Source organism: Piliocolobus tephrosceles, chromosome 9, assembly GCF_002776525.5.
Source record: "Piliocolobus tephrosceles isolate RC106 chromosome 9, ASM277652v3, whole genome shotgun sequence".
Lineage (NCBI taxonomy): Eukaryota > Metazoa > Chordata > Mammalia > Primates > Cercopithecidae > Piliocolobus > Piliocolobus tephrosceles.
Window position 1 is genome coordinate 39,588,370 of NC_045442.1, and position 20,504 is coordinate 39,608,873.

General features: G+C 41.0%; 1 protein-coding gene across 3 annotated transcripts in view; it reads right to left on the reverse strand.

The window, feature by feature from the left end:
• The window catches only part of PLCE1 (phospholipase C epsilon 1), a 348,163-nt gene that overhangs the window by 240,048 nt on the left and 87,611 nt on the right, over window positions 1-20,504 (reverse strand). Inside the window, exon 1 of one of the 3 annotated variants that reach the window (XM_023226275.1) lies at window positions 3,164-3,517. The exons of the other annotated variants lie outside the window; for them this stretch is intronic. Within the exon in view, the coding sequence (XP_023082043.1) occupies window positions 3,164-3,445 (282 nt within the window). The 5' untranslated portion in view covers window positions 3,446-3,517. Of the gene's footprint in view, window positions 1-3,163; window positions 3,518-20,504 lie in introns of those variants that run through there. 3 annotated transcript variants of the gene reach the window in all.

Below are 20,504 nucleotides of genomic sequence, written 5' to 3' on the forward strand. Positions count from 1 at the left end.
GTTTCTCTGGTTTTCCAACTGAACTTCCTATTTTTTTCAAAGATGTCCCTTCCTTATGAAGGAATATGCTCTTCCTTGAGCAATCCTCTTTGCACTGTATCTGTAAACAATAATGATGATCCCAACCTCCAGAGCTATAAGGGCAAAATAAATTAAGGCACATAAAGGATTTCACACAATACCTGCCACAAAGAAAGTGTTTAGCATTGGCTGTTTATTCGTACTTTATTGGACAAAGAAGGTGGGGTAGGGGAAAAAACCTAGTTCTTCTCACCTGTGCCTCTCAAAAAGATTTTTTGAATCTTGTCATATTTTGTGTTTCTGAAAAGGTATTTGGTAGTTAACCTTTTAAAAAAATTAATTGACAAGATCCTTGAGGCTTGCTATTTTTCATAATTACTATTCATGCTTTTAAAATTCTCATCAGTTATACATTATCTTGGTTTTCTGTTCCTTGCATCAGGCCATTAATCTTACATTTCTTAGGGTTATTAAATTACAGTGGCTAACACACAGACACCTCCCTGTACCTTCTACAGTATTTCTTTTTCTTTTCTGCTATAAAATCATTAGCACAGGAAGTGATCATTTGTCCTAATTCGTTCCAGGGAGGTATTTTGCCAATCTACAAGTGAATAAACACTCTCATTATTGCTAATTGGCCTGATTTTTTTTTTAGCTTGGACAGTCCTATTCCAGTTTCCAGCTCAATCTCATTATCCTTGTCAGGTGGCCCATAACCCCCGTCTATTGCTATATTTTCCATTAACTATGGACTATTTCCCTATTTCCACCCACTGGGCCTCTCCCGACGGCATTTTTATGCTGAAGCTCCTTGGATTTCTTCACTACTCCAGTACTCTATTTCATGACCGTGGCTTCTTACTCTTCACTGACAACTGTCTCAAGAGCATTTTCAATTCTTAAGAAACTCAACAGTCTTTTTTTCTTTGTACCCCTGTCTCCTGCTGTCACTAGGATACTCAAATTCCACCTGTCTCTTAGGTACTATAGACTGTAGTTATATAATGAACTATAGTTATCTTTCTCTCCCCTCTCAATCTACTCCTCACACCCCAAAGAGCCTAAGAAATTGTGTTGTAACCAACTCTGCAGGTGTTGCTTATACATACAAAAGTTTGAAAAGCACAAGTCTAAAGCATTGTTTACTGCTGAGGGAAGAACTGAGTGTTAAGACGCCATGGAGGAGGCTTTTCATTGTTTTACCCTTTTCATACTGTTTGAATTTTTTTCAACCATGCACATGTCTTACCATTTTAATAGAAATAAAAAGAGTAAACAAGTAAAACCTTCATCAAGATCACATTAAGAAGAAAAAGATAATTCATGGCAACTGTTCCCAGATGTTCCTGGCAATTGTTCCTCAATTGTTTACCTGAACAATTTTCCCTCTGTCCAAAATGACAGATGAGGAGAAAGAAGACAGAATGAGGATAATGTAATACATTGACAAAAAATTATATTTTGTTTCGGTCTTCCAAAAACATTTTAGGAAAAGCATTTGTAACAATAGCTTGTCTAGATTCCTCAAAAATAGGAGAATGGACACAGCACAATTAAGAGTCTGCATGTTTTAACTCTTGGAATGATTTTCTTTTCCTAAAGATTATAGCTACTCTCACACCTTCTCAAATTGAGGCTTAAGCCAACCTTATTATTAGCCGTCCCACTAAAAGAAAATACAATGGTTAAAATGCTAGATTAAAGTAATACAAAACGCAAGAGACTGCTGCCCGTCTGTTTCCAAAAAGAAAAACAGGACGACATGGACTGAAAGGGCTCACTGAACAAAAACAAGAAGAACCACTGGGTGCATAGACCTTGTCTCACTTACCCAAAGCTGGAAAGTCAGAGTCCCCTACATCTAATGAAAACATTTGATTTCCAATAAATTAAAGTGACCAGGAGTCCTTGCATCTATCCATCTACCACAACAACCACAGACATTCACTTCTACCAAGACACCCCACACCTTCCATAAGGAAGGAGATATGCCAAATGCTCCCTTTCCACACTACTTTGTACAGGAAAAATGAGCCTGTGTCAGGACACTGACACAATTTCTCATGTTATTTTTCTGAGGGTTGTTATCTGTCTCTCAGGGTTGTAGAAGGAATGAACACTTAATTGAAAATTTTAACCCTAATACTCATAAAATATCATATGCTCTTGAAAAGGATTATGGAAATTCACAGATAGAATTATGTGAACCATTTCAAGAGTAGTCTTCATAGCTTGAATTCCTTAAACACAGTACTTTGCGATGAAGTTAGCCAAATACAGAGAAACAAAACAGTTTTCAAGTTTTATTCTGGGTTATTTTTAACTCCTTTTTTTTAAAGAAAAGAAACAGAATTTGGAATTGAGTTGGTGGTTAGCAGAAAACTACTCCTTTCAATGACCTCTTCTTCAGCTAATCTTATCAAAGGTCTAATATCCTTTTAATGTTTATAAGTAAATGACCACTCAGATAAACTGCACTACCTTTCCCACAAACTATGGACATTTACACTGAATATTTTTTAAAAAGCATATTTGAAACACCAAAAAAAATATAGTCCATTTTAATCAGGGATGCTATCAAATGTTTGCATTTAACTCCTGAGTATAGTTTTTTCCTCTTAGAAATTAGTTCTACTTCAGGATATTCGTTACTAGTATCATAATCACAAAAGCCAAAAGGTGAAAAAGAAAGCAACAAACCAAATCTGCAAGAAGAAGAGCAACTTATTCAAAAGCGAGTATCCTGAAGAATATAATGAGTGAGAAGTTTTCATCCCATTAAATGTTGATACATAATATACCATAGGCCATTGCAAAAGGAATGAAAACCAACATCTAATAAACTCTCAGGATACCTATAGAGATCTTGTAGATTAACATGCCAAAAAAAAAAAAATCTCAAAGCTGAAATGCACAGCAAAAAAAAAATAATTTGTATCTCTATAGTTAAGCATTTTAGGTTAAAACGTTTTAGAAACTTTCTTAACAAGGAAAGAAACTTCTCTGATCCTCTTTGTAAAATGTCTCAGAGGAATTGTATTTTGGCTAACACTGCACGATGGTGCTAGTAAAGAAACAGTCCCCAGGATTCCATGCATTAAGAACACTGGGGGATTTCTTAGACAACAAGAGCCCTTACCTGGTCTTCTTTAAGCCTCCAGCATCCACATCCATCCTTTAACAAGGTAAAATTGGGTACCTCAGAGAGCGGGAAGAGCCAACCAACCTTCAAGGCAGCTGAGAGCGTGCAAAGGCACAGCTGACAGCCTGCTTCCCTCTCCTGGGGCTCTCTGCCTAAGAGGCTGCACAGAAACCAAGCCTGGTGCCAAATCTTAATCCTTTTGCAGAATCTCACATGGAGCTGCCTCACCTCTTCCATTCCTGCAAAGTCTCTTCCTGCTGCACTTCCTTCTGAAACCATTAATCACCACAACGACCCACTGAATGAAGCCCAATCTCAAATCATAGTGAAAAATCCTGCAACGTGCAGGGTGATGAGTGTTTACATTAGCTGAAATGAAATGATGTAATACCCAGAATCGAGGGAGGGCTGCAATCCAGAGTCAGGGCATTGCAAAAACCTCTGTGAAATACAACTTTTCACATTAAAAAAAAATGCCCTTGGGTTTTAGTAATCTGGCTTCTGTAAATTTAGGATTACTTGGATTTTTCTGATCTCATCCATTTGTTTTCCAAATAGAAATTCAGAACTTCCCAATTACTCATTGTTTTAGTCAAGGTTTTAAAAAAGGGTAGCAAATAGAACCCTAAGTGTATGCATGTGCAAAGAACCCAGTATCAAGGGAATAACAAAAGAAGGCAGCCATCCAGGCATGTGGGCACCTGCCATGCTGCAGAACAGCAGAGCCTCACAAAGGTCTAAGTGCCTTCAAAGTCAAGACAACTTCTAAGAGAGGCAGTACTTGTTTAAGCCAGTGGTCAATTTTTCTTCCTATAACTGATGATGAACAAGAAAACCCAGGAGTTCCTAGCCCTATATATTGATGGGCAACTGCTATTGATTACTTTAGGATCTTGTGGTCCACGGTTGGGGTGAAACAGGAGATGTGAGAGGTCATGTTACTTTTGGATGAGGGGCGGGGTAAAGGGAGGGGTAAAAGTCTGTCAACAGCACCTGCTTGGAAGAGAGACCAGGTAAGGCTTCATGGCAGATCAGAGGTTAGCTTGAGACTAGTGGAGATGCCAGAGGCAGAATATTTGGTTTGGATGTATTACAGATCATAACAGTAAATTTTAAGAAGTGTTTATCCTGTGCCAGGCAATGTGTAAGCACTTTCATGCATTATCTCATTTAATCCTCACAACAATCCTATGGGTGGATTCCATTATTGTTCCTATGCTACAGGTGAAGAAGATGAAGCTCAGAGAGGTCAAGCAGTGGTAAGCTGGTAAGTAACGGTACCAGGTTTGTCGGGCATGCTTCCTAACCACCAGTTTGTATTGCTTATGCCAGCTTTGTGAGATACACAACCACAGCATGCTCAGCACTCCACAGAGGGACAAAGTGTTGCTGCAAAAGGGTATGCAAAGCATGTGCTGTGGCTCCCCAAGTGCATATCCTAAATTCTTAGCTACCATTGTCCAGAAGTGCCAGTATCCAGAGCTCCTGGCCTAAATGCAAGGCCCTTGCAAGGAAGGTGGGACCTCCAAATGTAGGGGTAAGTACCAAACATCACATGAAAACAGCTCTGGCCTGGCCCAGTTCTGTCATGAACCAATGACTTTAGTCAGTCCATTTCCCATTTTGAATCTCATTAATATTAGGAGGTTGGGGCCAGGCAAGGTGGCTCATGCCTGTAATCCCAACACTTTGGGAGGATGAGGTGGGAGGATGGCTTGAGCTCAGGAGTTCAAGACCTTCCTGGGCAACATGGTGAGACCCTCCCACCCCCGCCTCTACAAAAATTAAAATTAGCTGGGTGTGGTGGTGTGTGCCTGTAGTCTCAGCTGCTTGACAGGCTGAGGTAGGAGGATAACTTGAGCCCAGGAGTTTGAGGTTACAGCTGTGATCGCACCACTGCACTCCAGCCTGGATGTCAGAGCAAGACCCTCTCTCTACAAAAGAAAAAGAAAATTAGGAGGTTGGACTTAGATAATGGGCTCTAGGGTTCCTTGCAGAATACATTTTCTATGATAAATGATTTTTCTTTTTCTTTTTTTTTTTTTTTTTTTTTTTGAGACAGGGTCTCACTCTGTCATCCAGGCTGGAGTGCAGTGGCGTGATCATAGCTCACTGCAGACTCGATCTCCCAAGCTCAAGTGATTTTCCCACCTCAGCCTCCTGAGTAGCTAGGACCACAGGTGCAAGCCACCACACCTGGCTAATTTTTTTAAAAAATTTATAGCCGCAGGGTCTCACTATGTTTCCCAGGCTGGTCTTGAACTCCCGGGCTCAAGTAATCCTCATGCCTTGGCCTCCCAAAGTGCTGGGATTACAGGCATGAGGCACTGTGCTTGGTCAGCAAATGATTTTAAATAATGCGACTTCTGGGTAAGTTATTTTTTTAAATCAGAATTTATGCATCCAAATGAGAATTTGCTCCAATATTATAAGAATACTAATCACCTCCATTTAGGTACTATGCTTAGGGCACTATGTGAATATTCCACTTGTCCTTATAATAGACCGAGTAAGGCAAGTATTATTATCTCTATTCCACAGATGAGGAAATGAAGGATCTGAGGGAATGAATGATTTGCATAGGGCCACACAGCTGCTCAAGGGGACAAATACGGATTGGAGCAAGACCTGTGAGATTCCGCAGCCCTCTGGGCTGCCCATCATTCCAACAGTGCTTCTGTTACTCAGAGCAATCCTGAGACACCTCTTGGATTCCTTTCAATTCAACCCATACATTCAATTATAATAAATACACATTTTGAACATCTGCTCCGTGCTGGGTACTATAGAGAGTGTAGACATATGGGCCTATCCTCCAAGGCCCCCACCCTAGTGGGGAAAACACAGGCAGGAGGAGGTAATTCAGTTGCAAGAGAGATTGGACAGTGTTACAACAGAGATATAAAGGACAATGGGAGCTTGGGCAAGTGAGAAATTGCTTCAAAATTATCAAAATTACTGCTAATATGCTCAGTGGTCATAAATATCCATCTTTAGAGGGTGGATGTAATTTTGGCTCACAAGAAAGTCAGAGCCAAGACTGGAATATAAAATAGGTCGTCAAGCTGGGCAATACCATTTTTGGTCACAAGCTAGGTGTGGCTATAAAATAAAAGTGAGATAGATTTTCCTGTGTGACCCAAATCAGCTCCAAAGGCAATTCTTAAAGGGCAGTTCCAAAAATGTTTCAAGCAATGATACCATCTCCAGATTAAAGAAAGAGCCACCCAAAGCGATTCCAAAAGACAAGGCTTCCCCAGCACAGCACTTACCCACACCAGAAGTCATGGCCTGTGGAATAATCACATGCCTGCCTGCTCGCTGTGAGCTCCCAATCAGCAGGTCCCCAACGAGCTTGCTTGCTGCCGTACCCCCAGGATCTGGCATCATACTAGGCATAGGGGGTGACTGAGAGATACTTTTGAACATGCAAATGCTCAACTATTTGTTTCTTAAAATTGTCTTACTATTTGGCCACATCTAGACATCTGCATATTGACTGTGGGCACATTGCCAGTTGAGCACAATGGCCAAATTAAGACTATACTTACCCCGTCTGTCTTCCAGGCCAGGCCCTGGGTGATCAGCCTGCTTGTGACAGGCCACTACAGTTTCCCATCCTGCCCCTGCTAGTGGCCGTTCTGGCATTCAGGGCTAAGAGAAGTAAGTGCGGAGCACTGAATATTCCATGGGAACTGTTTAGGATTTGTGGTCAAATGGGCTGACTAGTTCCTCCTTTAGTGCCAACCCTGGAAGTCAGGCAACTCCTGGGGAATATTTGTACAGACTCATCAGGTGTAGGCAGGGCGCCTCAATGGACGTGTGGAACACCCTGCAGCCCAGGTGGCCTCCTAACAGACCTGCCTGCAGGAACTCAGGATGACTCCTCCAAGCACAGCTCTACCCCATACACATTCCAAAATATGGACTGCCTCTGAGACTCCACAGATTCCTCAAGTCAGAACCGAAGTTCAGAGTAGATCTCAGGATAGTCAGAAGCCAGAGAGGGTTTTCCTGCCTTCTATGGTCATCAGTTCTCCCCTCCTCCTCCTTGTCTTTTTCTTGGTTGTTTGACTTTGGTTAGCTTACTAGTTAGCCACATAAACAAGCCCGTACCAGATGGGGCAAAGCTTCTCTGCCACTAGGACCACCGAGGCCAAAGGAATTTTGTGGGGTCTAATGTCCCCCCAAATCCTGCCTATCCTCATTTTAAAATAAATACAATAATAGTACCCCCAAACACAAGATTGTTGGAAGAGAAAATATATATAAACCACTTAGAACAGTGACTGGTCCAGAGTAGGTCCTTTATGCATTTTATTTGTTGCTGTTGTTGTAATTTCATACTCACCAGGAGGGGAGAAGGGGCCAGATGATGGGTGTGGCTGACAGTGAGGAGGGGTATTCACGCACTTCTGCATTTATTTACTATGTCATTCTGCCTGGGTGATTTATCCTGTTTAACGCCACAAATGGATTTGATGTGGCTTCTCCATTAAAGTACATACAATTAAACAACAACATCCAGTTTTAAGACAGATTTTGAGACCTGACTTGTTTGAGGGAAGCCACAATTGCTGGTCACTGTATTTAGCTCTGAGAATCTTGGCAAATGAAACAATAACAGAAATACCCTGAGGTGTATCACTGGCATTTTCCAATCAGAAACAGTGGGAAGATTCGAGCAGCAAGAGAAATTTTCCCTGGCTCCAAATTTTAAGAGGAATTTAAAGCTGGGATGTATGGACACCAGACAAGAAAAAAGACAAAGCCACCTCTTGACTCACATGAAAGATGCAGAGACACCTTTTCAATGGCCCAGACTTACGACGGCCCTGAGGGCTCACATTAAACTGTAGCTCAAGGCAAGTGTTTATGGTTTCACAGAATGTCAGCACAGGAAGGGCCTCTTAGTCCAGCCCCCTGGTTTTACAGAAGAACAGGTGGCCGGGATGGGGGCCTGAAGAGGCAGACTAAAGAGGACCAGACTCAGCTTCCAGTCCAGTTCTTCCCTACCCCAAACTCTTGCCCTCTCCCCTCATTTCTTCCACCAACAAAAGGAAGCTTCCCTCAGGCCCTTCCTCAGGGGAAATGGCAAAGCTATGGCAGCCCCTTTCACACTGTGGAATCCCTTTTCTTTAAACTGGGTCAAAAATAAATTTGAAAAATATTTAAATTTTCAAAGTCCAGACTGGAGAGCTTCCAGGTGGCTTTAGGAGGCTTGGCTGCACGGAGCCACTCTCAATCTAAACTGTTGGCAGCTACTGCTGGCTGTCGAAGCGCACTCCTTACCCCAAAGTCCAGCTTTAAAGGATTGTATGTTCTAGCAGCTACCATTCTTAAAAGCTTTCTAAGCACCCCATGGTGCTAAGTGCCCTATGTGATAGCCTCCTTTAATCCTCCCAATAATACTATGTGGAAGGTTCTATTATTAAGCCAGAACTTGAACCGTGTCCACTGAGTCCAGAGTCCAAGATCTTAACTACAAACTTAGTTACCTTCACAGAATGAACGTCTTTGCTAGGCAAGAAAAAAGTCGGCTAATCGTTACTGGCAACAGACCCCTGTTGAAGCAATAAATTTTCCGAGGCCAACACTTGTCAAATGTCATTCAGACTGTACTTGGTTATCCTGAATTTCTGAGAGACTCTCTGGAAAGATGATCTTAAAATTAGGATAATTCTTTAATTGTGGCATACTGAGCACAACATCAAAATGAAGCCTCCAAAGTCCAAGCACACACTATACCTAACAGGAAAAATACTTGTAGCGAATCAGAGAAAACTCCTGTTGGCTATCTTTAAGCCAGAAATGAGCCTGCACAGCAGGGCAAATGGGTGTCTGGGTGTAGGTTCTGGTCCGTCACATGCTAGGGTGGAACCCTGGGCAAATGGCTTAGTTTCCACTTCTGTAAAAGGAGATGATAACAGTGCCTCCTTCATAGAGTTGTTTGGGGAACTGGCAAGCACATGCTGTGGACCCCATAAAAATGGGCTGATGAAAACGACAGACGTATTTAGACATCAGAATACAGATTAATTATTGGAATCAGTAATATTAAGGGTCTTTAATAGGTACTGCTAAACATTTGAGGCAAAGTCCCATTTTTCACTCACACCCTGATGTTATTTTATCCAATACACACCTTTCCAATTCACAAAGCAATTATGGTACCATATGTTATGGGCTCACCTTAATTCCTAACAGCACCCTTTATTGGCAACATTCAGATTCTTGACCAAGAATCTGATGCAATCAATGCAAACAGAGAATGCAAACTCCAATTCTCTACGATTCCTTCTTACCAGGAGCTTGGTTGCAAAAAGAAATAATCATAGAGAACTGCCAAAATGATGTTCAGCTTAAATATTCCTCTTAAAATTTAAAATTACACCTTTTGATCAAGTCAGATCATCAGAAAGCCACATACCTAGAAATCTCTGTAGTGTTACTTCACGTAGAATTGTTTTTAATGAATTTGTTCAAATGTTTTGCCATTGGTTTTTCTACAATGTCCTGTAGTTTTCAGTGAATAAGTCTTACATCTCTTTTGATAAATTTACTCCTAAGTATTTTATTGTTTTGATGATATTATAAGTGGAATTTTTAGAAATTTTATTTTCAGATTGTTTATTGCTAGTTTATGGAAAAAATTATTAATTTTTGTGTAGTGATCTTGTATCTACCCACTGGCTTTTATTGATAGAAATTACAAATAACATTCATTCATTCAAAAATACATTATGCACCCATTATGTCTGAGCACCCATTATGTCTCAGGCACTGTGGTGGGCCCTGATATATGATGAAGAACACAATAGATATGGTGCTCACCCCTCAAGGAGCTTGAGGTAAAGTAGGGGAACGCAGTCACATGAGGTGCACTCCCACCACTGAGAAGATGCTGTAAGCACTGTCCCTGTGATTGCACAGGGCCCCTCTCTGGAGGCCAAAGAGCAATTTTCTCTCCAGTCTCAGGAGCAGGAAGCACTGAGTATCCCCCTAGCAACCATTCTATTTTCATCTCATGCCCACTGTGAATTGTAGAGCTGGACAGGTTTTCTTTGCTTCAGTTGCTAGGAAGCTTAGGATTATGTTGTGGCCAAACTCTAGCTAATGGCACTAAGGCAATAATTATTTTCTGTTTTATCTTATTTATTTCTCTTTGTCCTAATTTTCTCATCTTCTTATTTCACCTTGTTTTAGGTCAATCTTTGTAAGGTGCCTCAGGTTTTTCATGGAGAGAGGCTGGGAAGGAAGGCATTGCAGTTACTTGTTAATATTCCTCAGAATGTTAACTTACTATGAAGATCTACTCCCTATAGCTGAAGTTCCACTGAGATGTGATTATATTACCTGAGTGAATGCTTATATTATCTGGAATAAGAACTGTTTCATACTTATAAGGTTCTTTAATCTACTCTTGGCAGGTCTAAATTAAACAAAGTCTATTAGTTTTCTCCAGACACACTGGAAGTGCTTCTCTGGCATCACTTCAGTAAAATTTCATGCCTGCACAAGCAGGCAAGGTGGAAAGGGATACCTTTCCCCCAAGTCATCTGAGACCAAGAGGCAGTATAGGCAGTTAGACTCTGAAGTCACTGAGACTGGGGTTTGACCCCAGGCTCTGTTATTTACCTCCTAGCTGTATGATTCTGGAAAGGTTGCTTAACTACTGTAAGCTTCGGTCACCTCATCTATAAAGCTGATATAGACTTACATTATTGATTATTAGTGTAATCAAGTTAAATAAGGTCTAGCAAATGCCTGATGACATGTCTATTTAATACCATACTAGAGATACTAGGCAGTGTAATAAGACATGAAAAACAAGCCAGTGGTATATAGATAAGCAAAAGAATAAATATACTCAATTGCATACTACAGCTAGGTTAAAATAAATTAGATTTCTATCTAATTACAAAAATAAATTCCAAATTAAAGGTTAAAATGTAAAAAACAAAACATTTAAAACATTTTGATGAGAATACCTTCACCATCTCAGCATAATGGTTTCTTAAAATATAAAAAGCAGAAATCTTAAAGAAAAATGTTCATCAGATCACAAAGACATTTAAAATTTCTACACAACACATGATAATATAAACAAAACTAAATGAAAAGTTATGGATTAGAAGTTGATATTTGTAACACCTATTACAGGCAACAGAATAATCCAAATATACAGAGATCTTTACAAACCAAGAAGAAAGATAAATAAACAGAAAAATGGCAAATAGATAAAACAGAAAAAGATATAAACATGTAATTCATCGAAGCAGCCCAGATAGCCAACAAACATTAAAAATGCTCAACTTTACTAGAAATCAGTTAAATATTTAAAAAAACAAGAGTGAGATAACATTTCCCACCCATAATCTAGCCAAAATGTCAAGTTTCCTATTTACTTTCATTTGCAGGTGTTCCAACAATTCATCTGGCAGTTGTCCACACAGTGGTTAGCTCTGAGGGGAGAGGAGAGAGTGGGAGCCTCAACTGTTTCTGTAACATTTTATTTCTTTGAAGCAAACATAGCAAATGTTTCCACCTGCAAGTCTGGGCAGTGGGTACATGGCTATTTGTTATAAGCTCCTTGTGCTTTCCTCATATTCTTGAAATATCCATAATAAATAAACACTAGCAAACAAACTATCTCTGAAACAACCTGTTGATACTAAGAAACAACAGAATAGAGAAGTACCTTGATAAGTCTGTTTTTGAGAGCGCAGGCTGGGCCTAGAATGGGAACAGTGTAAAGGCTGATGAACGGGGCCAGTGAATGATGTGAGGAAACACACATATTTTAGTAAAAATGTAGGTCTGGAAAATAAAGTCTAAAAGCAGAGAGGCTGACTGGGAATCCAGAGAAGTACAGGCCTCATTTGTTCATTCACTGCACAAATAGTTATTGCACTGAAACATTTTACTTGGTTCCTGGGCTAACAGCATATCCAATCTCATGGTAGAGACTGACTTATGAAATAATCACAACTAATAGCTGATCTTACCTAAGAGAAGGGGTATGGTGGTCTAGGAAGGCTTCCTTTAGAACATAAACTGAAGTTAACAACTAGGTAAAAAGCAGCTGGTAGCTCCGAAAGTGTGTCCCAGACAGAGGGATTAGCACATACAAAGGGCCTGAGGCAGAGAGGAGTTTGGACCTGTGAGGTGTTCATGCAGAATCTAAAGACACCTCAAGGTTCAGGGGTGCTGTGAGAATGGGCATTTAAATGAGGGACTAAGGGGAGTGTACTTAGGTCTTTCTCAAAGACCAAAGAACCAGAGAGAACTCATCAAAGGTGAAGGACCGTGGGTAAAAAGCTGAAAGACAGCTGAAAGTAACAATAAAAGCCTACCAAGCCAAGAAATAACAGGAGTAGTTAACTGGCCTGCACACAGTTCATACCCTGGGATTCCCCATCACAATAGTGAAATCAGCTATAAACTTGAAATGTTAAAACAAATCAGTAGATTGAGTTGCAGAGGACACAGTAGAGAAGGAACATCAGAAACTCCTCCAAGGAAGAAATATGAAAGTTCCTTGCATATGCTTTTTGGAGAAACCTCGAGAGCTAGGAGGCAGCAAAGGGAATCATGTCAGCAACAGCTAAAAAACCAACATAGAAGCATCCTTCCTGGACTTTACCCCAGGCTAAGCTTGTCACACACAAAAAATTCAGGAGTCAGAAATTCCAGTTGGCTTGGGGCAAGAATTTTTCCTGAGGGTTCTTGAATTGGCTCTGCTGTAAAGAATAGAAGATAATATGTTTTTAAATTTTTTTTTACATTAAATTGAATTTCTTTTTTAAAATTATACTTTAAGTTCTGGGATACATGTGCAGAATGTGCAGTTTTATTACATAGGCATACACATGCCATGGTGGTTTGCTGCACCCATCAACCTGTCATCTACGTTATGTATTTCTCCTAATGCTATCCCTCCCTTAGCCCCTCAACCCACGACAGGCCCTGGTGTGTGATGTTTCCCTCCCCTTTCATAATGAAAACCGACATCTTCTTGGGATTAAACCAAAAGAAATAAATATAACTCGATGCTTTTCCCTAATTTCATGTCAATTCCAGGCTCCAGGGAGGACATTAATGTTTTCTCATTTCAAATAATGCTTAGTTCTTTGGTGGGAGAGCTTTGTGACCTCAGATTTGCTCCAATGCTTTCTCTTAATGTTGTGATGAAAATATCCACTTGACTCAAGCAACATTTGCCTATTTGCTGTCAAGTCCAACTGTAGCCCCTTGAGAGAAAAAGCATGGCTACCAATTACAATTTAATTAATTTAATTACAATTTAATAGAAATATTAAAACTCTGTCCACAAGGGGGAAAGTGATTTCTAATTACACCAGGGAGGGATGTAGCACATACAACTGCAGATTTGGGTTCTGCCTCTTCCCAGATGTTACTCTGCACACATCCTCAACTTCCAGAAGCCCATTCCCTGCAGATAAACTAAGATAAAAAGACTACCTCCTACAAGTATTGTTGTGGAGGTCAGATTTGGTAATGTTTGCTAAGCATGAAACAGAGCAAGCATGCAAAATGTTTTACCTATTGCCAATCTTTTAAAGAATGAGCAGGCCAGGCATGGTGGCTCACGCCTATAATCCCAGCACTTGGGGAGGCCAAGGTGGGTGGATCATGAGGTCAGGAGTTCAAGACCAGCCTGGCCAAGATGGTAAAACTCATCTCTACTGAAAATACAAAAATTATAAGGGCATGGTGGCAAGCATCTGTAATCCCAGCTACTCAGGAGGCTGAGGCAGAGAATTGCTTGAACCTGGGAGGCGGAGGCTGCAGTGAGCCAAGATTGCACCATTATGTTCCAGCCTGGGTGACAGAGTGAGACTCTGTCTTGAAAAAAAAAAAAAAAAAAGAATGAGTAAAAAGTGATTTTCAAGACCATGCTTCATGTTTTCTGAGGGGCTAATTTGTATGGAAAAGCACAAGGCAAAAATTGTGACCTGAAAACATGCCATTTTTCTTTATAGGAGTAAAATCACCTTTAAAAGGAGGTTATAGATGCTGAGGACAAAATCACTGAAGTCACACAACCTGCTCATTTCAACATATAAGAATTATTAAGGACTAAATGTTGCACATCACTATAATATTAAATTCCTGAGGCTGCCATTCTAATGCAAACAAATCTATCAGATAGCAATGTTTGCCAAAAAGCTGAAAGAGCTTTGGAATTCAATTCAGGTATTTTTAAAAAGTCAATAAGGTGCCATATTATGTCACTACATCATCAGAGACTGAGACAGTATCCCATAATCAAACAAAGATTTCTGCAACAGATGTCTAAATATTCACATAAAATGTAATAAATAAAGACTAGCCTAACACAAGTTCAAGTAAGGTTTTGCCACCAAATTCTGAGTTTGCTGTTAATTTTTAAACTTTGTTTTTAGGTCTTTTGCTTTTTGGAACTGTGAATTAGTGATTCTGGGTGTAAAATAGCACTTTTTACTTTTAAAATAAAGTCCCTATCCTCAGATATTTTAATTGTGTGTCTTTATCTCACGGAAACAAAATCTCAAAGTACACAAAGATGTAAACGAATATTTATTCCAATACTGGTGTTTTTGTTTTGTTTGGTTTGGTTTTTTTTGAAACAGGGTCTTGCTCTGTCACCCAGGCTGCAGTACAGTGGCACGATCATAGTTCACTGAAGCCTTGAACTCCTGGGCTCAAGTGATCCTCCCGCCTCAGTCTCCAGAGTAGCTCGTACTACAGATGCACACCGTCACGCCCAGCTAATTTTTTTTTTTGGCAGACTTGGGGTCTCACTATGTTGCCTGGGCTGGTCTCAAACTGCTGGCCTTAAGCTATTCTCTCACCTCGGCCTCCCAAAGGGCTGGGATTATAGGTGAGATGAGTTGGAAACAACCTTACGTGACTGCCTATAGGAAAAGATTAACACAGGATGAGAAATTCACACTCTAGAATACAGTGCACCATTGCGAAGAATGAGGTTACCTAGCAAAGGGTTTCTCAACCTCAGTACTAAACATTAGGGCCTGGATAATGCTTTGTGAGGTGCTGTCCTGTGCCTTGTGGAATATTTAGCAACATCTCTGGTCTCTACCCACTAGATGCCAGTAGCATCCCGTCACTCTAGTTGTTGACAACTGAAAATGTCTCCAGACATTGCCAAGTGTCACCTCGGGGGCCAAACTGCCCCCAGCTGCAAAACACCAGAGCTAATCACATTCACGGGCAGCCCTGATACACTCAAAAGTGCAAAAAGCAAGACACAGAACAACATTTGTTACATAATGCCAGTTTTATTTTGATGAGATATATAGTTGTTCATGTTATAGAAAAAGTCTGGATAGGTATGCAAAAAACGTATGTTAATACAATGAGAAAGTGGGGGAACTGTGGGTGGGAGGCTTTCCTCTTGTACTTTATCCATTTATGTGCTGTTTCAGCTTGGTAGATTTTAATTTCAGAAATGTAGTTTCTGAAAATAAACATGATACACAATTTGACAGTAAAGACAAAGGTTTAAATGGGTGGGACAGGGGGAGTAAAAGGATGTGTGGTCAGGATAGGAAAAGTCCCCCTCGAGGTGGGTGTCCAGCAGAGCTCATGGGACACCCACGGCTGCCAGCAGCTGCTTCCAGCACCCTGGCATTCTAGGAGGCTGAAACCATTATCTGACCATCAGACTGGAAGTATTCCAGTCTGCAGAGTAACAGTCCTCTAACTGAACACTCCAAACTTCTCCTGAGGTTTTTTATTTTTTTCCTTCACGGCAGAAATTAAAGGAATCCTGCCAGTATTCAGCTGAAAGAGCAAGTGCTGAAAGATTCAGTTCTATTTCCACCTACTGGCAGGAAAAAAGACAACCATGCACAGCTCAGAAAAGGCAGCACAACCTCCAATGCTCCATTCACACTGACCCCTCCAACTGTGGAAGAACTTTGTCCTTTGAACTTGTACTGCAATGAAGCAACATCTCAGAAATCACCTGACAGCAATGTAAGTGTAACTAGATTCAAAACATCTTGAGGTGTCAATCAAATCAACCAGGGTACAGTTTTTATACCATCTATCTTTACTCTAGGCTGAGAATTTCCTAAAGAAAACATGTAATAAACCTCCTACTAAACACTCTTCTCCCTAAGAAGGATATCCCGTGCCCCTTTGATTTATTTAGTTCTTTTATGAGGCTCTCCAGAGCGATCGCAGAAGCAGCTTAGCATGGAGGTAAAACACACACACACACACACACGCACACACACACACACACGCACACACACACATACACAGGCCCAGTGGTCAGAAAGACTTGAATTTGGGTCTCAGACTTTTCCATTGACTAGCAGTTGGCCTTGAGCACATCACTTAACCTCTCCAAGGTGCCATTTCCTCTCCTGTAAAGTGGGGATCCTAATAGTACCACCTCACAGGGCTGTTGTCAGGATTAAAAGAGCTCATGTATTTGTATAGTACTTGATGCATAGGAAATAAACATTAGCTGTTTTTATTACACAATAATTCCACTGACTTCCAACCATTCTCCATCTGAAGAACTGAGGCAAAGGGTGATACTCAAGAGCAAGGAAACTCTGAACAGCAGAACGCATTCTGAATGTGACCCAGGTCATGCTGCAGGCCTCCCCAAACTCCCTGCCTTTCCCAAGTAACTCAGGAAGAGGATATCATCTGTTGTCATAACAGAAATGCCAGCATATTTGTCTCATGACATGCATATTTCCACTCAGATGATCCAAATATTCCCTTCACTCAAACAAAGGTAGCCTCAGCTCAAAACAGCTAGACACCAATACCAATGCTTTCACCCAATGTCACTTTTACTGTAAAGAACAGAATGCCAGCAGTTTAGTCAGTAGAAGTCAGCAGTAGAATTCAATCTTCCAATGTGAATGACTCCCTAAAGCCACATTTACACATTTGTCACCTAATTTTACACCAATTATGTGTTCTCAAGTAAACCAACAGGGACATTAACCTGTTCAAACAAAATGAAAATTGTACTAGCCCAATATTTTTTTGATGTCTTATTGATGTCAATCATTCGGAAAGGATGCATCTGCCACCTACTTTGCATTAATGGAGAGGAGAAGAAGGTGAAAAGGCATGTACTGCCCTCAAGGAGCTCCAAGTCTAGCTGGGGACATGGGCATGTGCCCGACTAACTAGTCATTCTGCTAAAGGTTCAAAAACAAAGTGCTACGGAACTGAGAGAAGAGACTAATTGTGACATTGAATGTGGGGATTCCGGAAAGATCTCACGGAAAGGTAATTCCTGTGTTAGCTCGTGAAAGATAATAATTAAGCCAAGAAGAGAAGGGGAAGAAGGCAGGCAGAGAAGGGAATCCAAAAAGGCAAGAGCAGAACCCCAGTCACATGAAATCCTACTGACATTGTAGAAAACATTATGTGTAGACCCATGCTTACAAGGCATAAATTGTCCATTTGATGAGAGGACTATAATTGATTGACATGGCTGTTTCACTTAATATTATACCAATTATTCTTTAAAAAATCAATACGAAGCTCTGGAAAATGGATCGTGCAGAATTGGGATTTGAGGAAATAAAGCAATGAATATCATTAGTAACTGGACCAATGACACCTTTTAAAAGCAAATATATTTAAGCATTAGTTAAGAGGGTTTTGGTTTATCACTATGAATGTATGTTCTGGCAAGACAGTATCATGTAGCATTTGAATAATTATATTAATGTTGTTATAAATGGCTGTTTACATTTCTGACTTAATAAAGATACTCATAAAGCAGTTCCATTTATAAAAATCTCCAGATTGACTAAACTCAGGATGTGATTAGAAAATGGATTTCACGGGGGTAGGTTCCAAGATGGCCGAATAGGAACAGCTCCAGTCTGCAGCTCCCAGCGTGAGCAATACAGAAGACGGGTGATTTCTGCATTTCCAACTGAGGTACCGGGTTCATCTCACTGGGGTTTGTCAGACAGTGGGTGCAGCCCATGGAGCAGGGTGGGGCATCGCCTCACCCAGGAAGTACAAGGGATCGGGAATTCCCTTTCCCAGCAAAGGGAAGCTGTGACAGAAGGTACCTGGAAAATTGGGACACTCCCACCCTAATACTGCGCTTTTCCAATGGCCTTAGCAAACGGCACTCCAGGAGATTATATCCCGCGCCTGGCTCAGAGGGTCCCATGCCCACGGAGCCTCGCTCACTGCTAGCACAGCAGTCTGAGGTTGAACTGCAAGGTGGCAGTAAGGCGGGAGGAGGGGCATCCGCCATTGCTGAGGCTTGAGTAGGTAAACAAAGCAGCCTGGAAGCTCCAACTGGGTGGAGCCCACCGCAGCTCAAGGAGGCCTGCCTGCCTCTGTAGACTCCACCTCTGGGGACAGGGCATAGCTGAACAAAAGGCAGCAGAAACTTCTGCAGACTTAAACATCCCTGTCTGACAGCTTCGAAGAGGGTAGTGCTTATCCCAGCACGGAGTTTCAGATCTGAGAACAGACAGACTGCCTCCTCAAGTGGGTCCCTGACCCCCGAGTAGCCTAACTGGGAGACACCTCCCAGGAGGGGCTGACTGACACCTCACACAGCCAGATGTCCCTCTGAGATGAAGCTTCCAGAGGAAGGATCAGGTGGCAACATTTGCTGTTCTGTAATATTTGCTGTTCTGCAGCCTCCGCTGGTGAACAGGGTCTGAAGTAGACCTCCAGGCAAACAGGGTCTGAAGTGGACCTCCAGCAAACTCCAACAGACCTGCAGCTGAGGATCTTGACTGTTAGAAGGAAAACTAACAAACAGAAAGGACATCCACACCAAAACCCCATGTGTACATCACCATAATCAAAGACCAAAAGTAGATAAAACCACAAAGATGGGGAGAAACCAGAGCAGAAAAGCCGAAAGTTCTAAAAATCAGAGCGCCTCTTCTCTTCCAAAGGACCGCAGCTCCTCGCCAGCAGTGGAACAAAGCTGGATGGTGAATGACTTTGACGAGTTGAGAGAAGAAGGCTTCAGATGATTGGTAATAACAAACATCTCCCAGCTAAAGGAGGACGTTCAAAGCCATCGCAAAGAAGCTAAAAACCTTGAAAAAAGATTAGACAAATGGTTAGCTAGATTAACAGTGTAGAGAAGTCCTTAAATGACCTGATGGAGCTGAAAACCATGGCACAAGAACTATGTGATGCATGCACAAGCTTCAGTAGCCGATTTGATCAAATGGAAGAAAGGGTATCAATGATTGAAGATCAAATAAATGAAATGAAGTGAGAAGAGAAGTTTAGAGAAAAAAGAGTAAAAAGAAATGAACAAAGCCTCCAAGAAATATGGGACTATGTGAAAAGACCAAATCTACGTCCAACTGGTTTACCTGAAAGTGACAGGGAGAATGGAACCAAGTTGGAAAACATTCTTCAGGATATAATCCAGGAGAACTTCGCCAACCTAGCAAGGCAGGCCACCATTCAAATCCAGGAAATACAGAGAATGCCACAAAGGTACTCCTTGAGAAGAGCAACTCCAAGACACATAATTGTCAGATTCACCAAAGTTGAAATGAAGGAAAAAAATGTTAAGGGCAGCCAGAGAGGAAGGTCAGGTTACCCACAAAGGGAAGCCCATCAGACTAACAGCGGATCTCTCGGCAGAAACTCTACAAGCCAGAAGAGTGGGGGCCAATATTCAACATTCTTAAAGAAAATAATTGTCAACCCAGAATTACATATACAGCCAAACTAAGCTTCATAAGTGAAGGAGAAATAAAATCCTTTACAGACAAACAAATGCTGAGAGATTTTGTCACCACCAGGCCTACCTTACAAGACTTCCTGAAGGAAGCACTAAACATGGAAAGGAAAAGACACAACATACCACAGTCTCTGGAACACATTTAAAGCAGTGTGTAGAGGGAAATTTATAGCACTAAATGCCCACAAGAGAAAGCAGGAAAGATCTAAAATTGACAACCTAACATCACAATTAAAAGAACTAGAGAAGCAAGAACAAACACATTCAAAAGCTAGCAGAAGGCAAGAAATAACTAAGATCAAAGCAGAACCGAAGGAGATAGAGACACAAAACACCCTTCAAAAAAATCAATGAATCCAGGAGCTGTTTTTCTGAAAACATCAACAAAATTGATAGACCACTAGCAAGACTAATAAAGAAGAAAAGAGAGAAGAATCAAATAGACACAATAAAAAATGATAAAGGGGATATCACCACCGACCCCACAGAAATACAAACCACCATCAGAGAACACTATAAATACCTCTACGCAAATAAACTAGAAAATCTAGAAGAAATGGATGAATTCCTGGACACATACACCCTCCCAAG